Genomic DNA, 15,979 nt, shown 5'->3' with positions numbered 1-15,979 from the left:
TGTTATGTTGTCAGTGACTTTTTACCTATGTCAGATCAGGGAGATGGACATCCCAACACAAAGGCCCGTGGGCAGCTGCGCACTAAAATTGAGTCTGGTGAGGGAACCATACCTGTGCACTCCAGTAACACCATCAAGACGTGGGACGGTGTTCTTCACAGAGAAAAGCTGCTTAACATGTCTTGCAGTGACAAGATTGCAAGGTGTCTGTTTTGTTTGTTATATGCTCATATGGTGATTAGCAACATCACATGCTATCCTTTTCTGGGGGCTTTTATGCACAGGTATAAGGGCATAAAAGCCCTTATACCTGGGCCCTTTATATAATCTTTGTAAAGTATGAAAGTACAGATAACAATCTAAAGAGCTTGGAAAGAAATCGTCTGGACTTATTTAAGTTTTCTTGAAGACGTTTCATCTGAGAAGTTCTTCAATTCTTAGAAAAATTGGTGGAGAGTACCAGATTTTAAGCCCCATGGGAGTGTCCCCCCAAGAGGGTCATGGACCCCCTTATGATCCTCTACCTAATCACACAAGGCATGGTGTGAAAAAGGGTGTGGCTCACAATCAGCCAAGGTTTCGGGTGGACCCACTGTGAAACCTAGCCCCACCCTATCATGTGATTTCCTGAGGTCAAATGGCCCAGGATGTGAGTGCGTGTTAAGGCGCCTGGGAAGGGTCTCAAAACTGGATTATAGATGGCAGACAGTTGGTGTGGTAAGCCCTGCCCTCTGTTCAAAGATGGTCGCTCACAGTGGACATAGATGCTTCTTTCTAGAACTGAAGAAGCTTCTCGGATGAGAGGTGAAACGACTTCAAGCAACTTAAAGAAGTCCAGACGCTTTTCTTTCCAAGCTCCTTAGACTACCATGACCTGGATGACTGAGAACCTTCACAGACATACAGATAACAATAAAATTTTACCCTCCTGACCCCCTCATATAAATTTGAGAGTTTTGTCAAAAATTTCTGAAGTTTGTTTTTAGCTGAGCAAGGGATTTTCAACATACCATTTATAAACATACTAACCCTTTTTACCTTCTTCAATATGATATGTGCCCTAATTACTAACTTTCTAAGGTGGTCTTTGTGGCTGGAAAGAAAGAAATGTCACATTGATGTGACATCGATGCTGAAAATTATAAAAGGCACTGCTGAGAGGCTAGGCTGATACAATATGTAATATAAGTACATCCATGAGCCTTGGTTTTATTTAATGTTTTATTAAATAAATAAAAATACTCTGGGAATACTATGAAGAAGCATCTTATGCTTCCACATCGTGAGATAACATTAGCCAGGCAAACTTAAATGAAATGGGCTCAGCTGTCATCATCCATTACTGGACACATTTGGTTTCCTCCTAATTCAGAGCAGGCTAATGGCTCAGTCATACAAGTTTATAATGATAATAATAATAATAATGATAATAATAATAATTATAATATCAATGATTGTATTGAACTTTTTCAACTTCTGTGACCAGTTGCAGATTGTGGTGACTAAATGGTTGCCTAGTGATTAAGGGCGTTGCACACTTATGACCACTTTTGATTGCAAAGCGATTGCACAGGTCGTTGAATAGCCCGACCTGTGTAGAGTCACAGATATGTGCTTTTCAATCACATCACAGCTAACTGCTGTATTACCAGAAGTAGATTGCATGTAAATGCCAACTTTACCCCATTAAGTTACAGAGTTGCTTGACAATGGCTTTGTTAAGCATACCAACTCTTAAAGATTTTGGTTTGAACTCATTTCTACTAGCCATTATCTATGCTGTCGTCTAAATGCACAAGTTTAACACTCCATCTTCATATTTATAGCCTTGTACTATCCGTTTGTTCTAAATATTAAAACCAGCTCTGCAGAATCACTTTAGTTTGAAGTGTGTTTTGGAAGAGATCAATGGGAATCCTGTTGATTCAATGGATGTGTACAGAGGCTAAATTATCTCAGTGTCAGAGCTGTGATTAAGCTTCTTGAGGAACCTCTACTAGGCCACTAACAGCAGAAGACCCCTCTGTGCCTGTATCAGATTTATATTTTCAGGAAATACAGGGAGTGCAGAATTATTAGGCAAGTTGTATTTTTGAGGAATAATTTTATTATTGAACAACAACCATGTTCTCAATGAACCCAAAAAACTCATTAATATCAAAGCTGAATGTTTTTGGAAGTAGTTTTTAGTTTGTTTTTAGTTTTAGCTATTTTAGGGGGATATCTGTGTGTGCAGGTGACTATTACTGTCAAAGGAGTTTGCAAAGAAAAGCGTCTGGACTTCTTTGAGTTGCTTGAAGACGTTTCACCTCTCATCCGAGAAGCTTCTTCAGTTCTAAGGTCAAATGGCCGAGAGTCCCAGATTTAAACCCAGTGGGCGTATCCCCCCAAGGAGGGACAAAGGACCCCCTGGTGATCCTCTAATCACATGCGCCAAGGTGTGAAAGTGGGTGTGGGACCTAATCAGCCAGGGTTTCGGGTGAGCTCATTGTGAAACCTGGCCCCACCCTATCATGTGATTTCCTGAGGTCAGATGGCCCAGGATGTGAGTGGGCGTTAAGGCGTCTGGGGAGGGAACTCAAAACTGGATTATAGATGGCAGACAGTTGGTGTCGTAAACCACCGCCTCTGTTCAAAGATGGTCGCTCACAGTGGACATAGATGGCCTCTTTCACTCCTCTTTCAAACCATCTGTCCTCTCTGTCCAATATGTGAACATTGGCATCCTCGAAAGAGTGACCTTTATCCTTAAGATGCAGATGGACTGCTGAGTCTTGTCCTGTGGAGGTGGCTCTTCTATGTTGTGCCATGCGCTTGTGAAGTGGCTGTTTGGTCTCTCCAATGTAGAGGTCTGGGCATTCCTCGCTACACTGTACAGCATACACCACGTTGTTCAGTCTGTGTTTTGGAGTTTTGTCTTTCGGGTGAACCAGTTTGTGTCTGAGTGTGTTGCTGGGTCTGAAGTACACTGGGATGTCGTGCTTGGAGAAAACTCTCCTGAGTTTCTCTGATACACCGGCTACATAGGGGATGACAATGTTGTTGCGTCTGTCTTTCTTAGCCTCCCTCGCTGGTGTCTGATCTTCTTTTCTTTTCTGTGCCTCTTTGCTGACTTTATGAACGCCCAGTTAGGATAACCACATGTTTTCAGTGTTCCTTCTTTTTCCCTTCAGGCTTAGAGGGAACAAGTTCTGCCCGGTGGTGTAGGGTCCTGATTACTCCAAGTTTGTGTTCCAGAGGGTGATGGGAGTCAAAGAGGAGGTACTGGTCCGTGTGTGTGGGCTTCCGGTAAACTTCAATGTTGAGGTTGCCATTCTCTTCAATGTGCACAGCGCAGTCCAGGAAAGGCAAACAGTTATCCTTAGTGTCTTCCCTGGTGAACTTGATGTTTTTATCCACGGCGTTAATGTGCGCAGTGAAGGATTCCACTTCTTGTGTCTTGATTTTGACCCAGGTGTCGTCTACATATCTGTACCAGTGGCTGGGTACTCTCCCTTTAAAAGAGCCAAGAGCCTTTCTTTCCACTTCCTCCATGTAAAGGTTGGCTACAATAGGTGACACAGGGGAGCCCATGGCACAGCCATGTTTTTGTCTGTAGAAGCCTTCGTTGTATTTGAAGTATGTTGTGGTGAGGCAGAGGTCTAACAGTGTGCAAATCTGATCGGGTGTGAAGTTGGTCCTGTCTTCCAAGGAGCTGTCTTCTTGTAGTCGTTTTCTGACAGTCTCCACTGCTTCCGTGGTGGGTATGCAAGTGAAGAGAGAGACTACATCAAAGGATGACCTGGATGACTGAGAACCTTCACAGACATATTGCCGTACATTTTGGGAGGAACACCCTTCAACTGGTACGGGAGTATGAAAGGGAATCAAGGAAACTGGCGGATTATAGGAACCACCTTCGTTTCAACCTAAGATGCAGACAAAGCAGAGTTGTTCCTAAGAGCTTGCGCCTTGGATCCACTGTCAGGGGACACAGAGCAGACTTGATTCTACAGAGAGCTCAAAATCACCTTCTAAGTGAAAGGATAAGACAGGTCCATTTCACTATAGATGCGCTCCAGATCAAGATCAGCCAGACTCTGCAGGAATTGGAAACCCTTCTACCCTCTCCAATCTTAGAAGAGGTTCACAAGTTTGTGGACAAGGCTCAGCGGGCCCAACACTCTCAAGGAAAAGAAAGACAACGCAGGAAATTTCACACCTTGCTTTCAAAAACCCACACTCCTCAGTCTGAGACCACACAACTCAGAGAAGAAAACACACCTGAAGACAGTCGGGAGAAATGGGTAAAGAACTTTTCAGACCGGAATCTCACTGACCCTGAAAAGAAGGTTTTAGCCAAAGGACTCAATTTCGCCATTTCTCCGCAACAGTTGCCCATAGTGGACCTCATCACAGCCACAGAAACCTCCATACGGATTAATAAATTATCACAGAGCGAAGCAGAGCAAATCAGGATGAAAGTCTCAGCCACCCTCTCCAGTGCCAAAGTCCCTCCGTCTAACCTTACATTACAAGAAAAGAAGGCCGTCGCTTCCCTGAGCAAAGACCACAACATCACTATATTACCAGCGGATAAGGGAAGGTGCACCGTGGTCCTAAACACAACAGATTACCACACAAAGATCACTACTCTCCTCAGTGACAACAACACCTACGAAGCTTTAAAACGAGACCCCACAAGCAGCTACAAAAAGAAAGTTATAGCTTGCCTTCAAGACCTTGAAAAGGACAAAATCATTGACCGCCTCAAATATCACCGCCTTTATCCAGGGGATGCCATACCCTGCATTTATGGACTTCCTAAGATCCACAAGGAAGGGGTCCCACTCAGACCCATAGTCAGTAGCATAAACTCAGCCACTTATAACATTGCGAAACACCTTGCTACCATCCTGGCACCTCTCGTGGGGAACACCCCCACACCACATCAAGAACTCCACCGACTTCACCGACAAGGTCCAGAAACTTACCCTGGATCCAGATGAAACCATGGTGTCCTTTGATGTAGTCTCTCTCTTCACGTGCATACCCACCACGGAAGCAGTGGAGACTGTCAGAAAACGACTACAAGAAGACAGCTTCTTGGAAGACAGGACCAACTTCACACCCGATCAGATTTGCACACTGTTAGACCTCTGCCTTACCACAACATACTTCAAATACAACGAAGGCTTCTACAGACAAAAACATGGCTGTGCCATGGGCTCCCCTGTGTCACCTATTGTAGCCAACCTTTACATGGAGGAAGTGGAAAGAAAGGCTCTTGGCTCTTTTAAAGGGAGAGTACCCAGCCACTGGTACAGATATGTAGACGACACCTGGGTCAAAATCAAGACACAAGAAGTGGAATCCTTCACTGCGCACATTAACGCCGTGGATAAAAACATCAAGTTCACCAGGGAAGACACTAAGGACAACTGTTTGCCTTTCCTGGACTGCGCTGTGCACATTGAAGAGAATGGCAACCTCAACATTGAAGTTTACCGGAAGCCCACACACACGGACCAGTACCTCCTCTTTGACTCCCATCACCCTCTGGAACACAAACTTGGAGTAATTAGGACCCTACACCACCGGGCAGAACTTGTTCCCTCTAAGCCTGAAGGGAAAAAGAAGGAACACACACACGTAAAGGAAGCACTGAAAACATGTGGTTATCCTAACTGGGCGTTCATAAAGTCAGCAAAGAGTCACAGAAAAGAAGATCAGACACCAGCGAGGGAGGATAAGAAAGACAGACGCAACAACGTTGTCATCCCCTATGTAGCCGGTGTATCAGAGAAACTCAGGAGAGTTTTCTCCAAGCACGACATCCCAGTGTACTTCAGACCCAGCAACACACTCAGACACAAACTGGTTCACCCGAAAGACAAAACTCCAAAACACAGACTGAACAACGTGGTGTATGCTGTACAGTGCAGCAAGGAATGCCCAGACCTCTACATTGGAGAGACCAAACAGCCACTTCACAGGCGCATGGCACAACATAGAAGAGCCACCTCCACAGGACAAGACTCAGCAGTCCATCTGCATCTTAAGGATAAAGGTCACTCTTTCGAGGATGCCAATGTTCACATATTGGACAGAGAGGACAGATGGTTTGAAAGAGGAGTGAAAGAGGCCATCTATGTCCACTGTGAGCGACCATCTTTGAACAGAGGCGGTGGTTTACGACACCAACTGTCTGCCATCTATAATCCAGTTTTGAGTTCCCTCCCCAGACGCCTTAACGCCCACTCACATCCTGGGCCATCTGACCTCAGGAAATCACATGATAGGGTGGGGCCAGGTTTCACAATGAGCTCACCCGAAACCCTGGCTGATTAGGTCCCACACCCGCTTTCACACCTTGGCGCATGTGATTAGAGGATCACCAGGGGGTCCTTTTTCCCTCCTTGGGGGGATACTCCCACTGGGTTCAAATCTGGGACTCTCGGCCATTTGACCTTAGAACTGAAGAAGCTTCTCGGATGAGAGGTGAAACGTCTTCAAGCAACTCAAAGAAGTCCAGACGCTTTTCTTTGCAAACTCCTTTGACTACGATGACCTGGATGACTGAGAACCTTCACAGACATACTGACTATTACTGTGCATAATTATTAGGCAACTTAACAAAAAACAAATATATACCCATTTCAATGATTTATTTTTACCAGTGAAACCAATATAACATCTCCACATTGACAAATATACATTTCTGACATTCAAAAACAAAACAAAAACAAATCAGCGACCAATATAGCCACCTTTCTTTGCAAGGACACTCAAAAGCCTGCCATCCATGGATTCTGTCAGTGTTTTGATCTGTTCACCATCAACATTGCGTGCAGCAGCAACCACAGCCTCCCAGACACTGTTCAGAGAGGTGTACTGTTTTCCCTCCTTGTAAATCTCACATTTGATGATGGACCACAGGTTCTCAATGGGGTTCAGATCAGGTGAACAAGGAGGCCATGTCATTAGTTTTTCTTCTTTTATACCCTTTCTTGCCAGCCACGCTGTGGAGTACTTGGACGCGTGTGATGGAGCATTGTCCTGCATGAAAATCATGTTTTTCTTGAAGGATGCAGACTTCTTCCTGTACCACTGCTTGAAGAAGGTGTCTTCCAGAAACTGGCAGTAGGACTGGGAGTTGAGCTTGACTCCATCCTCAACCCGAAAAGGCCCCACAAGCTCATCTTTGATGATACCAGCCCAAACCAGTACTCCACCTCCACCTTGCTGGCGTCTGAGTCGGACTGGAGCTCTCTGCCCTTTACCAATCCAGCCACGGGCCCATCCATCTGGCCCATCAAGACTCACTCTCATTTCATCAGTCCATAAAACCTTAGAAAAATCAGTCTTGAGATATTTCTTGGCCCAGTCTTGACGTTTCAGCTTGTGTGTCTTGTTCAGTGGTGGTCGTCTTTCAGCCTTTCTTACCTTGGCCATGTCTCTGAGTATTGCACACCTTGTGCTTTTGGGCACTCCAGTGATGTTGCAGCTCTGAAATATGGCCAAACTGGTGGCAAGTGGCATCTTGGCAGCTGCACGCTTGACTTTTCTCAGTTCATGGGCAGTTATTTTGCGCCTTGGTTTTTCCACACGCTTCTTGCGACCCTGTTGACTGTTTTGAATGAAACGCTTGATTGTTCGATGATCACGCTTCAGAAGCTTTGCAATTTTAAGACTGCTGCATCCCTCTGCAAGATATCTCACTATTTTTGACTTTTCTGAGCCTGTCAAGTCCTTCTTTTGACCCATTTTGCCAAAGGAAAGGAAGTTGCCTAATAATTATGCACACCTGATATAGGGTGTTGATGTCATTAGACCACACCCCTTCTCATTACAGAGATGCACATCACCTAATATGCTTAATTGGTAGTAGGCTTTCGAGCCTATACAGCTTGGAGTAAGACAGCATGCATGAAGAGGATGATGTGGACAAAATACTAATTTGCCTAATAATTCTGCACTCCCTGTACTAATCTGCTTTATTTCTTTGGTTCTGTGGATTTCTCTGAAGATTTTACTCTGTTCCTTCAGGTGGAACGTTGTCGGATTTCAAGGCTCTTTGTTGAGCTACTTTACTGAGCCCATCTATTTCTCCAGCATCATCCTGGGCAGCCTGTACCATGCCGACCACCTGTCCAGAGCCATGTACCAGCGGATTACTGAGATTGAAGAGCTACCGCAGTCCTTTAGCCTGAACAGGCCACTGCTCAGTGGTGAGAGGCACTGTACTTTATCAAAGTTCACTGATTTCTCTGATCTGTTCATTCGGACCTGATTGTTCTGAGAATCTGAAACCAGGTCCTGCTCACAGATTTTATGGAAAATGACTCAAGGTTTCACAAACCAAGAAATACAATTTTTGTTTTAATTTTTAACATTTGAAAGGTTGCCAATTAATTAGTAAAATAATCCAAGAGGTAATGAAAATGGCTGGCAAAATGTTGTTCACATGTTTTGAACCTGTGTACAATACACAGCATTAATGTCAAACCCATTTTACATAATGGGCCATGTACAGCCCACTCTGATGTGAAGTGGGCCAGTAGTATGGATGGCATTCACGGCCGTGGGGGTCTTTATTATTACAGTAGAATAATTAGTAAAACATACAAAAATAAAGTTAAAATCCACACATTCCCTCACCTTTACTAAAACTGTCCGGTGGGCTGGATTGGTGTCTTCAATGAGCCGATTCTGAACCTCGGGCCCTTTGTACAGCCAAATCTCATTCATGTTTTTTAAAATAGTTTAATGTGGGCCCAATATGCAGGAATAAGTAACACAGAGGCCCGCCAGCCAGGAAAAGCTCCAAACTTCAGTGTAAACTGGACGGTGGGGGACAAGGGCTTAGAGCTGATCAATGCCACCACTGGGAAAGATGATCTGGGTCGACCCTCCAGGCTTTGCAAACATGCCCTCTACAGCCGATGGATGAATCTACACTGCAAGGTAACACAGTGCTGATTATTCAATGCATGTACTGTAGTGTGAGATTGCATATTGTGTCTATTAATAATGAAAGTGTGTGAGCAGGAGGTCTGGCCAGAAAGCCTGCGTTCGAGTCCGACCCATGGCCCTTTTCTCTCCCTGCTTTCTGTCCATCTCCACTGTCACTGTCCAACAAAGGCAAATGCCAAAAATATATATTTTTAAAAAGTCATTCCTGGTTGTTGCACATTGTTGCTGTTGTCTAAGTGAAGACTTGTCTCCATTATACCATAGCTCTCCTCCATGCTGTGGATCAGAACAGTGAGGCTCAGAAGCTACCATGACACCAAACAGGCAGCGAAGGAATATCATTCTGCAAAGGAGACACTCTTCAGGGCCTTCCACAAAGCTGGACTGGGCACGTGGATAAAGAAGCCTATAGAGCAGGACCAGTTTGTCCTTTCTAGCTGAATTAGCGCATTCTACCTTGATTTTTGTAACATTGTGCTACTCCCTCTTAGCCTGGACTACATGTTAAAAAGGTCAATATTCAGTCAGCTATACGACTTCATACAAAGGGTAAATGTAAAAACAGACTGAGAATAGCAGTAACTTAGTAAACTGTTACTTGATATGTTGATATGTTCTTTCGCAGGTATGGTTATGCTAAATTAATCAAATATCAAAACCTTTGCTTTCGCATTCTGTATTGTGAGCTCTAAATGATCAGAGCTGCACATCTCTCACTGACTAAACTCACAAGGACACAGCATTTCTTTCTGAGTTTTAATACACACACTCATATGTCTTATCTGCTTGAAAAATGTATGTCTTTGCTTCTTTTGTTCTTGGGTAAGCACACCTACAGTCTGTTTATCTACTTCATTTTTATGCAACAGTTATAACATTTCAATTACTTGCAGTCAGTTCCTTATCAATTACAGAAACTGAAACGTGAATAAAGAATAATTCCCGAGTTCCAGTAGGGAAAAAAAGACAGAAAAGACCTTTGTGAACCCTTTGGAGTTACCAGGATTTCTAAATTGCAAGATTTGCAGAATTATGCAGTCTAGCTCACAGTTTTTAATGAAAGGTAAGCCGGACTTCAATATCTTTCAATCCCATCTTTCTTCACAGTAAACAAGCACTCTGGCAATCTGTGACTCTTCAGTCTGTCTTAAGTTGGATTTATAGTATCTTTGAGCTACAAGTCTGACTGCGTGACTTTACTGGATACTCCCTCTAACCACACTGTTTTAATACTGTTAGAGGGTTTTGTCACCCAACAGTGTAACTATGTAAACAGAATATTCATGCAAACTTCAGTCCAGAGCTTCCCACAAAAATCCAACACTGTTAATGTCACCAAAGAGGTCATCTGTGGGTGTTTTGATTAGAACTCAACTCTTAATCTCCAACACTATGAATAATCGGAAAGCTCAAACATGTTCTCAGTGTTGTACCATCAGTCTGAAATCATGTTCTGTCTCCCATAGTGTACGTGATCCTTCAGCACTGCTTAAAAGACTGCTGCTTGCCTTTCAAAATGAGAAGTTGCTCCCAAATGTCACAAACTGTACACACCTTGTCTTTAAGTCCTGCAGTTTTTAATTGTCTCATTTGGATGGGTTCCTGATGCAGATATTTATATACCTAGAACTAACTAGATACCCACCTGCAACATAAGCAGTGAAACTTCTCTCCTTACACAAACCCTCTTACACTAGAGTAGAGTACCAACCTTTGCGCAGCGAAGCTCAACTAAACCAACATTTTCATATCTACAGAGGCAGTAAATCCCAGAATCACAATACTTCTGGAATCCAGCATATCTTGTTGTAGATGTGGTGCTGGCACAGATAATTTAGTCAGTTTTACCACCAGTAAAATCTTACTAAAGATGATGTTAAAACCTTTGAAATTCCAGCTTTTCCAGGATTCCTGCTGTTCTTTTATAATTGTAATATACCTCAGTAGACCTTATATCTCAAGCCTCAGAGAAGTATGTGAATGGACTGCAACCAACAAAGGGCATTTTTAACTAATTTACTTTCACTCTTTATAAATGTTAGTGTGAATCCTGCTGTTTGTAGTTTAATGCTGAAGACACGCCCTATCTTTGAGCACCTGTGAACTTGACCCCTCTGTGCGTGAGTCTTTCCTCTCTACGTGCCACTAACAGGTGAGCTTCTTTGGTTGTGGATCGGTCACTTTGTTATCGTTACATTAAATAAAACAACCCCTCGGGGCCGATTGTGAGGGCTACCTGTTAAGCATGTCACATGTAAATGTCTAATATATATAAATACAGTCAAGTCCCTGATTTAATGAATACTGAAATAATGATCAAATAAAATGCACTGCAATGTTTTGTTTTGGCTTGTTTGGTTCTTTGGAAATCTGTTCTTAGAGTAGATTATTTATATTCACCCTTACTATCCTATGTTTGACTAACAAAGACAAAAAGCTTTGGAAGGATTTATTCTTTGGACTCTAACAGTGTGGACCATTTAGAGACTAAACGAGGCTCTCCCCCTGTAAGAAACAGAGATGATGAGGTTGATGAGATGAGGTGGTCTGTCTGAGGAGTGGGAAACTCCATATTCCACCCAGGGGGTGGAGTGTGCCTGCTTAATCAATCCAGAGAGAGTTAGTACCTAAACAAACCAGTGCAATGAACTTGCCCAAGGACCCTGGTCATATGTAGCATTACGCTTTATAACCAGTCCTCCTCCTTCCAAAGACAATGCTACCATCCTAAAAATCACCATTTAATAAATCAGGGCCCCGTAAAAGTCGGGGAAACCGTGCCAGAACGTCGTATTTTATGCCAGCCAGTGGCGTTTGAACTCCTCCTTAAAAAGACAACAACAAAAAAATGCCTTTTTTCCGGTCATTAAACGTCAAGGCTGGGCACAGTTTATGAGTGCTGTAAAAAAACAAAACAAACAAAAAAAACACAGTTTTTGGCGGGTCACTGACGGGACGGCACTTTTTCAGCGACAGCTGTGACAGCGTTTTCTTAAATTATGCAGGGCGCTCCCCATGGCTTTCTCAACCATTTAATTTAAACTCCAATCACCCAATCATAGAAGGAGCGCAGACCACACTAAACTCCCCCCAGACTGAGCTCCAACAGGGAGATCAGTTTGAGAACAGAAAAAAAAACACCTCTGCACATAGCACATGAAAAAAACCTCTTAATACACCAAAAAACACATGACAAGCAACAGGGGCGGGTAAAGGGTGAGAGACAGCCGATGTAGACAGTACATCCGGGCCTGCAGCCTATGCGCTGGTCTCCATGATCCACCGTCAGCATCGGAAGGGAATAAGCATCGAAGGCGTTTGGAGGGAGGATGAGTGTATGTCTGCATGTGTATATATATGTCTGTGTGCGTGTGTGTGTATGTGAGTGTGTGTGTCCAGAGTTCAGCTGAGACAGTGTCCTTCGCCCTGCCAGGCTAAGTAAACAGTCGTCCAGCCAACCCAGGTGGCCTTGCATAGAAAGGGAAGAACAGTCTCAACACAGTCGTTATCAGGGTGGTGTTGTTCAGCTCCAGCCTTGAGACCGCAGCTGGCGCCGAAGGGGTCTCTGCATGAGTGATGGTGCTTTTTACTTTAGTGCGAACAACTCATATCAATTTCCAAGCAGTTCTACAGTCCAGCACTGGTCTCTCAATATGCAAAATGCTGCAGCAAGAGTCCTGACAGGGACTAGAAAGAGAGAGCAGATTTCTCCTGTTTTGGCTTCCCTTCATTGGCTTCCTGTTAAATCCAGAATTCAAAATCCTGCTCCTCACATACAAGGTCTTAAATAATCAGGCCCCATCTTATCTTAATGACCTTGTAGTACCATATCACCCTATTAGAGCACTTCGCTCTCACACTGCAGGCCTACTTGTTGTTCCTAGAGTATTTAAAAGTAGAATGGGAGGCAGAGCCTTCAGTTTTCAGGCCCCTCTTCTGTGGAACCAGCTTCCAGTTTGGATTCGGGAGACAGACATTATCTCTACTTTCAAGATTAGGCTTCAAACTTTCCTTTTTGCTAATGCATATAGTTAGGGCTGGACCAGGTGAGCCTGAATCCTCCCTTAGTTATGCTGCAATAGGCGTAGGCTGCCGGGGATTCCCATGATGCATTGAGTTTTTCCTTTCCAGTCACCTTTCTCACTCACTATGTGTTAATAGACCTCTCTGCATCGAATCATATCTGTTATTAATCTCTGTCTCTCTTCCACAGCATGTCTTTATCCTGTCTTCCTTCTTTCACCCCAACCAATCACAGCAGATGGCCCCGCCCCTCCCTGAGCCTGGTTCTGCCGGAGATTTCTTCCTGTTAAAAGGGAGTTTTTCCTTCCCACTGTCGCCAAAGTGCTTGCTCATAGGGGGTCATATGATTGTTGGGTTTTTCTCTGTATTGTGCAATCTACTGTACAATATAAAGCGCCTTGAGGCAACTTTTGTTGTGATTTGGCGCTATATAAATAAAATTGAATTGAATTGAATCCGATATAGTGTGTTTTTTACTCAATAAAACTGTTTTTAATATCTTGCTGCATTTTGTATAAGTTCATACTCAAGTTTAAATAAACAACAACACTAAAGCTATTCTGTTATACCTGTGTGTAAAAAATACACTGCACCCAAAATATTTCATAGTTCAGCAACACTGATCAATCTAATAAACTTAAACCTGCTCCATCCTCCCTATTCTGGTATTTTAAAGAGTTCTTAGCAGAAATATTAAGCAACCTAACTAATAGGGTTGCAAACTCCCCCCCCAAAAAATAGGGAACCACCCCCCACCCTCCACCTCATGATGCTTAATCGACGTAATCAACTTTAATTTGATGCAGTGTGAAAAAAAATGCACAGAATTAAATTATTTTTCAAGAATAATTAAATAGATTCAACATCTTTCTTCAACAGAATTGCAGACTGCACAGATGGTACCTTCCCAAAGGAAAAAGTACTATAGCTTATTAGGGTATATTAGACTTAACAGTTACTATATACAGTAATGGACTTCTATACATTTTACATCAGATTAAAACTTTGGGTGTAAGATTCAGATAATTATTTATTAAAAGCTACATATTTGGTCCTGGTGTAGAAAGTAATATTAAATACATTCTAACAACAGCTTATCAAGCTTAAACGTGCTGCTGTTGTTCAGCCGCTGGTTTCCTCTTTCTGGTGCAAAGTGGGCCAAAAACAAAGAAGAGAGACGGACTCGCGACAGAAAAGACGATCAGCTGATCATTAATCAGTTTCATGAAGTAGCAGCAGGAGAGAGAGAGAGAGGCAGTCGCTCCATATATCGGTTGTTAAGCTTAACGTGGGAACGCTTTACAAACATTCAGAGATGAACTTACACACTTGCTTTACTTCTCTCTGGGATAACTTCCTCGGAGATGAAATGCTGGTTTGCTCAGCCTCTCTATCACGTGAGCACACTGCTCCGACGTGCTACGGTTATGAGCCGAGTTACGCCGTGTCGCAAGTTTTGTGAGGTGCTTTTTTGATATTTAATGGATCGGATTACATTTTTTATTTCTCTCCGATATCCGATCCAGTAATTTAGGTCAGTATCGGACCGATACCGATACGTAATATCGGATCGGTCCATCTCTACCTCATACATCTGTATATATGTAGTACACCTGTACTTTATTTATACTTATGTGGCAGCTATTTACTGACCTGACAAAGTTATTTGAAATGATGTCATGTCATCAATTATTTTCCATAAAAACTAAAAGTGGGGAGATTCTCAAAAAATGAATGAGAGTTCAGGTGGTTCTGGCATCTGACAAGGATGCCTCCTGGGTGAGGTGTTCCGGGCATGTCCCACCGGGAGGAGGCCCCGGGGCAGACCCAGGACACGCTGGAGAGATTACAGTGGCTTGCAAAAGTATTCGGCCCCCTTGAACTTTCCCACATTTTGTCACATTACAGCCACAAACATGAATCAATGTTATTGGAATTCCAGGTGAAAGACCAATACAAAGTGGTGTACACGTGAGAAGTGGAACGGAAATCATACATGATTCCAAACATTTTTTACAAATAAATAACTGCAAAGTGGGGTGTGCGTAATTATTCAGCCCCCTGAGTCAATACTTTGTAGAACCACCTTTTGCTGCAGTTACAGCTGCCAGTCTTTTAGGGTATGTCTCTACCAGCTTTGCACATCTACAGACTGAAATCCTTGCCCATTCTTCTTTGCAAAACAGCTCCAGCTCAGTCAGATTAGATGGACAGCGTTTGTGAACAGCAGTTTTCAGATCTTGCCACAGATTCTGGATTGGATTTAGATCTGGACTTTGACTGGGCCATTCTAACATATGGATATGTTTTGTTGTAAACCATTCCATTGTTGCCCTGGCTTTATGTTTAGGGTGGTTGTCTTGCTGGAAGGTGAACCTCCGCCCCAGTCTCAAGTCTTTTGCAGACTCCAAGAGGTTTTCTTCCAAGATTGCCCTGTATTTGGCTCCATCCATCTTCCCATCAACTCTGACCAGCTTCCCTGTCCCTGCTGAAGAGAAGCACCCCCAGAGCATGATGCTGCCACCACCATATTTGACAGTGGGGATGGTGTGTTCAGAGTGATGTGCAGTGTTAGTTTTCCGCCACACATAGCGTTTTGCATTTTGGCCAAAAAGTTCCATTTTGGTCTCATCTGACCAGAGCACCTTCTTCCACATGTTTGCTGTGTCCCCCACATGGCTTGTGGCAAACCGCAAACGGGACTTCTTATGGTTTTCTGTTAACAATGGCTTTCATCTTGCCACTCTTCCATAAAGGCCAACTTTGTGCAGTGCACGACTAATAGTTGTCCTATGGACAGATTCCCCCACCTGAGCTGTAGATCTCTGCAGCTCGTCCAGAGTCACCATGGGCCTCTTGGCTGCATTTCTGATCAGCGCTCTCCTTGTTCGGCCTGTGAGTTTAGGTGGACGGCCTTGTCTTGGCAGGTTTACAGTTGTGCCGTACTCCTTCCATTTCTGAATGATGGCTTGAACAGTGCTCCGTGGGATGTTCAAGGCTT

At 43.5% G+C, this 15,979-nt stretch overlaps 1 protein-coding gene across 1 annotated transcript in view; it reads left to right on the top strand.

Annotated features, from left to right (window-relative positions):
- adarb1a (adenosine deaminase RNA specific B1a) overlaps nt 1-11,280 on the top strand; it is a 53,800-nt gene extending 42,520 nt beyond the window's left edge. The window contains exons 7-10 of the mRNA XM_019351152.2: nt 35-203; nt 8,029-8,210; nt 8,768-8,946; nt 9,220-11,280. Of these exons, the coding sequence (XP_019206697.2) occupies nt 35-203; nt 8,029-8,210; nt 8,768-8,946; nt 9,220-9,396 (707 nt within the window). The 3' untranslated portion in view covers nt 9,397-11,280. The remainder of the gene's footprint in view (nt 1-34; nt 204-8,028; nt 8,211-8,767; nt 8,947-9,219) is intronic.
- The last annotated feature ends 4,699 nt before the right edge of the window (nt 11,281-15,979 follow it).

Source organism: Oreochromis niloticus, linkage group LG23 (assembly GCF_001858045.2).
Source record: "Oreochromis niloticus isolate F11D_XX linkage group LG23, O_niloticus_UMD_NMBU, whole genome shotgun sequence".
Lineage (NCBI taxonomy): Eukaryota > Metazoa > Chordata > Actinopteri > Cichliformes > Cichlidae > Oreochromis > Oreochromis niloticus.
This window is presented reverse-complemented; position numbering and strand designations above follow the sequence as displayed.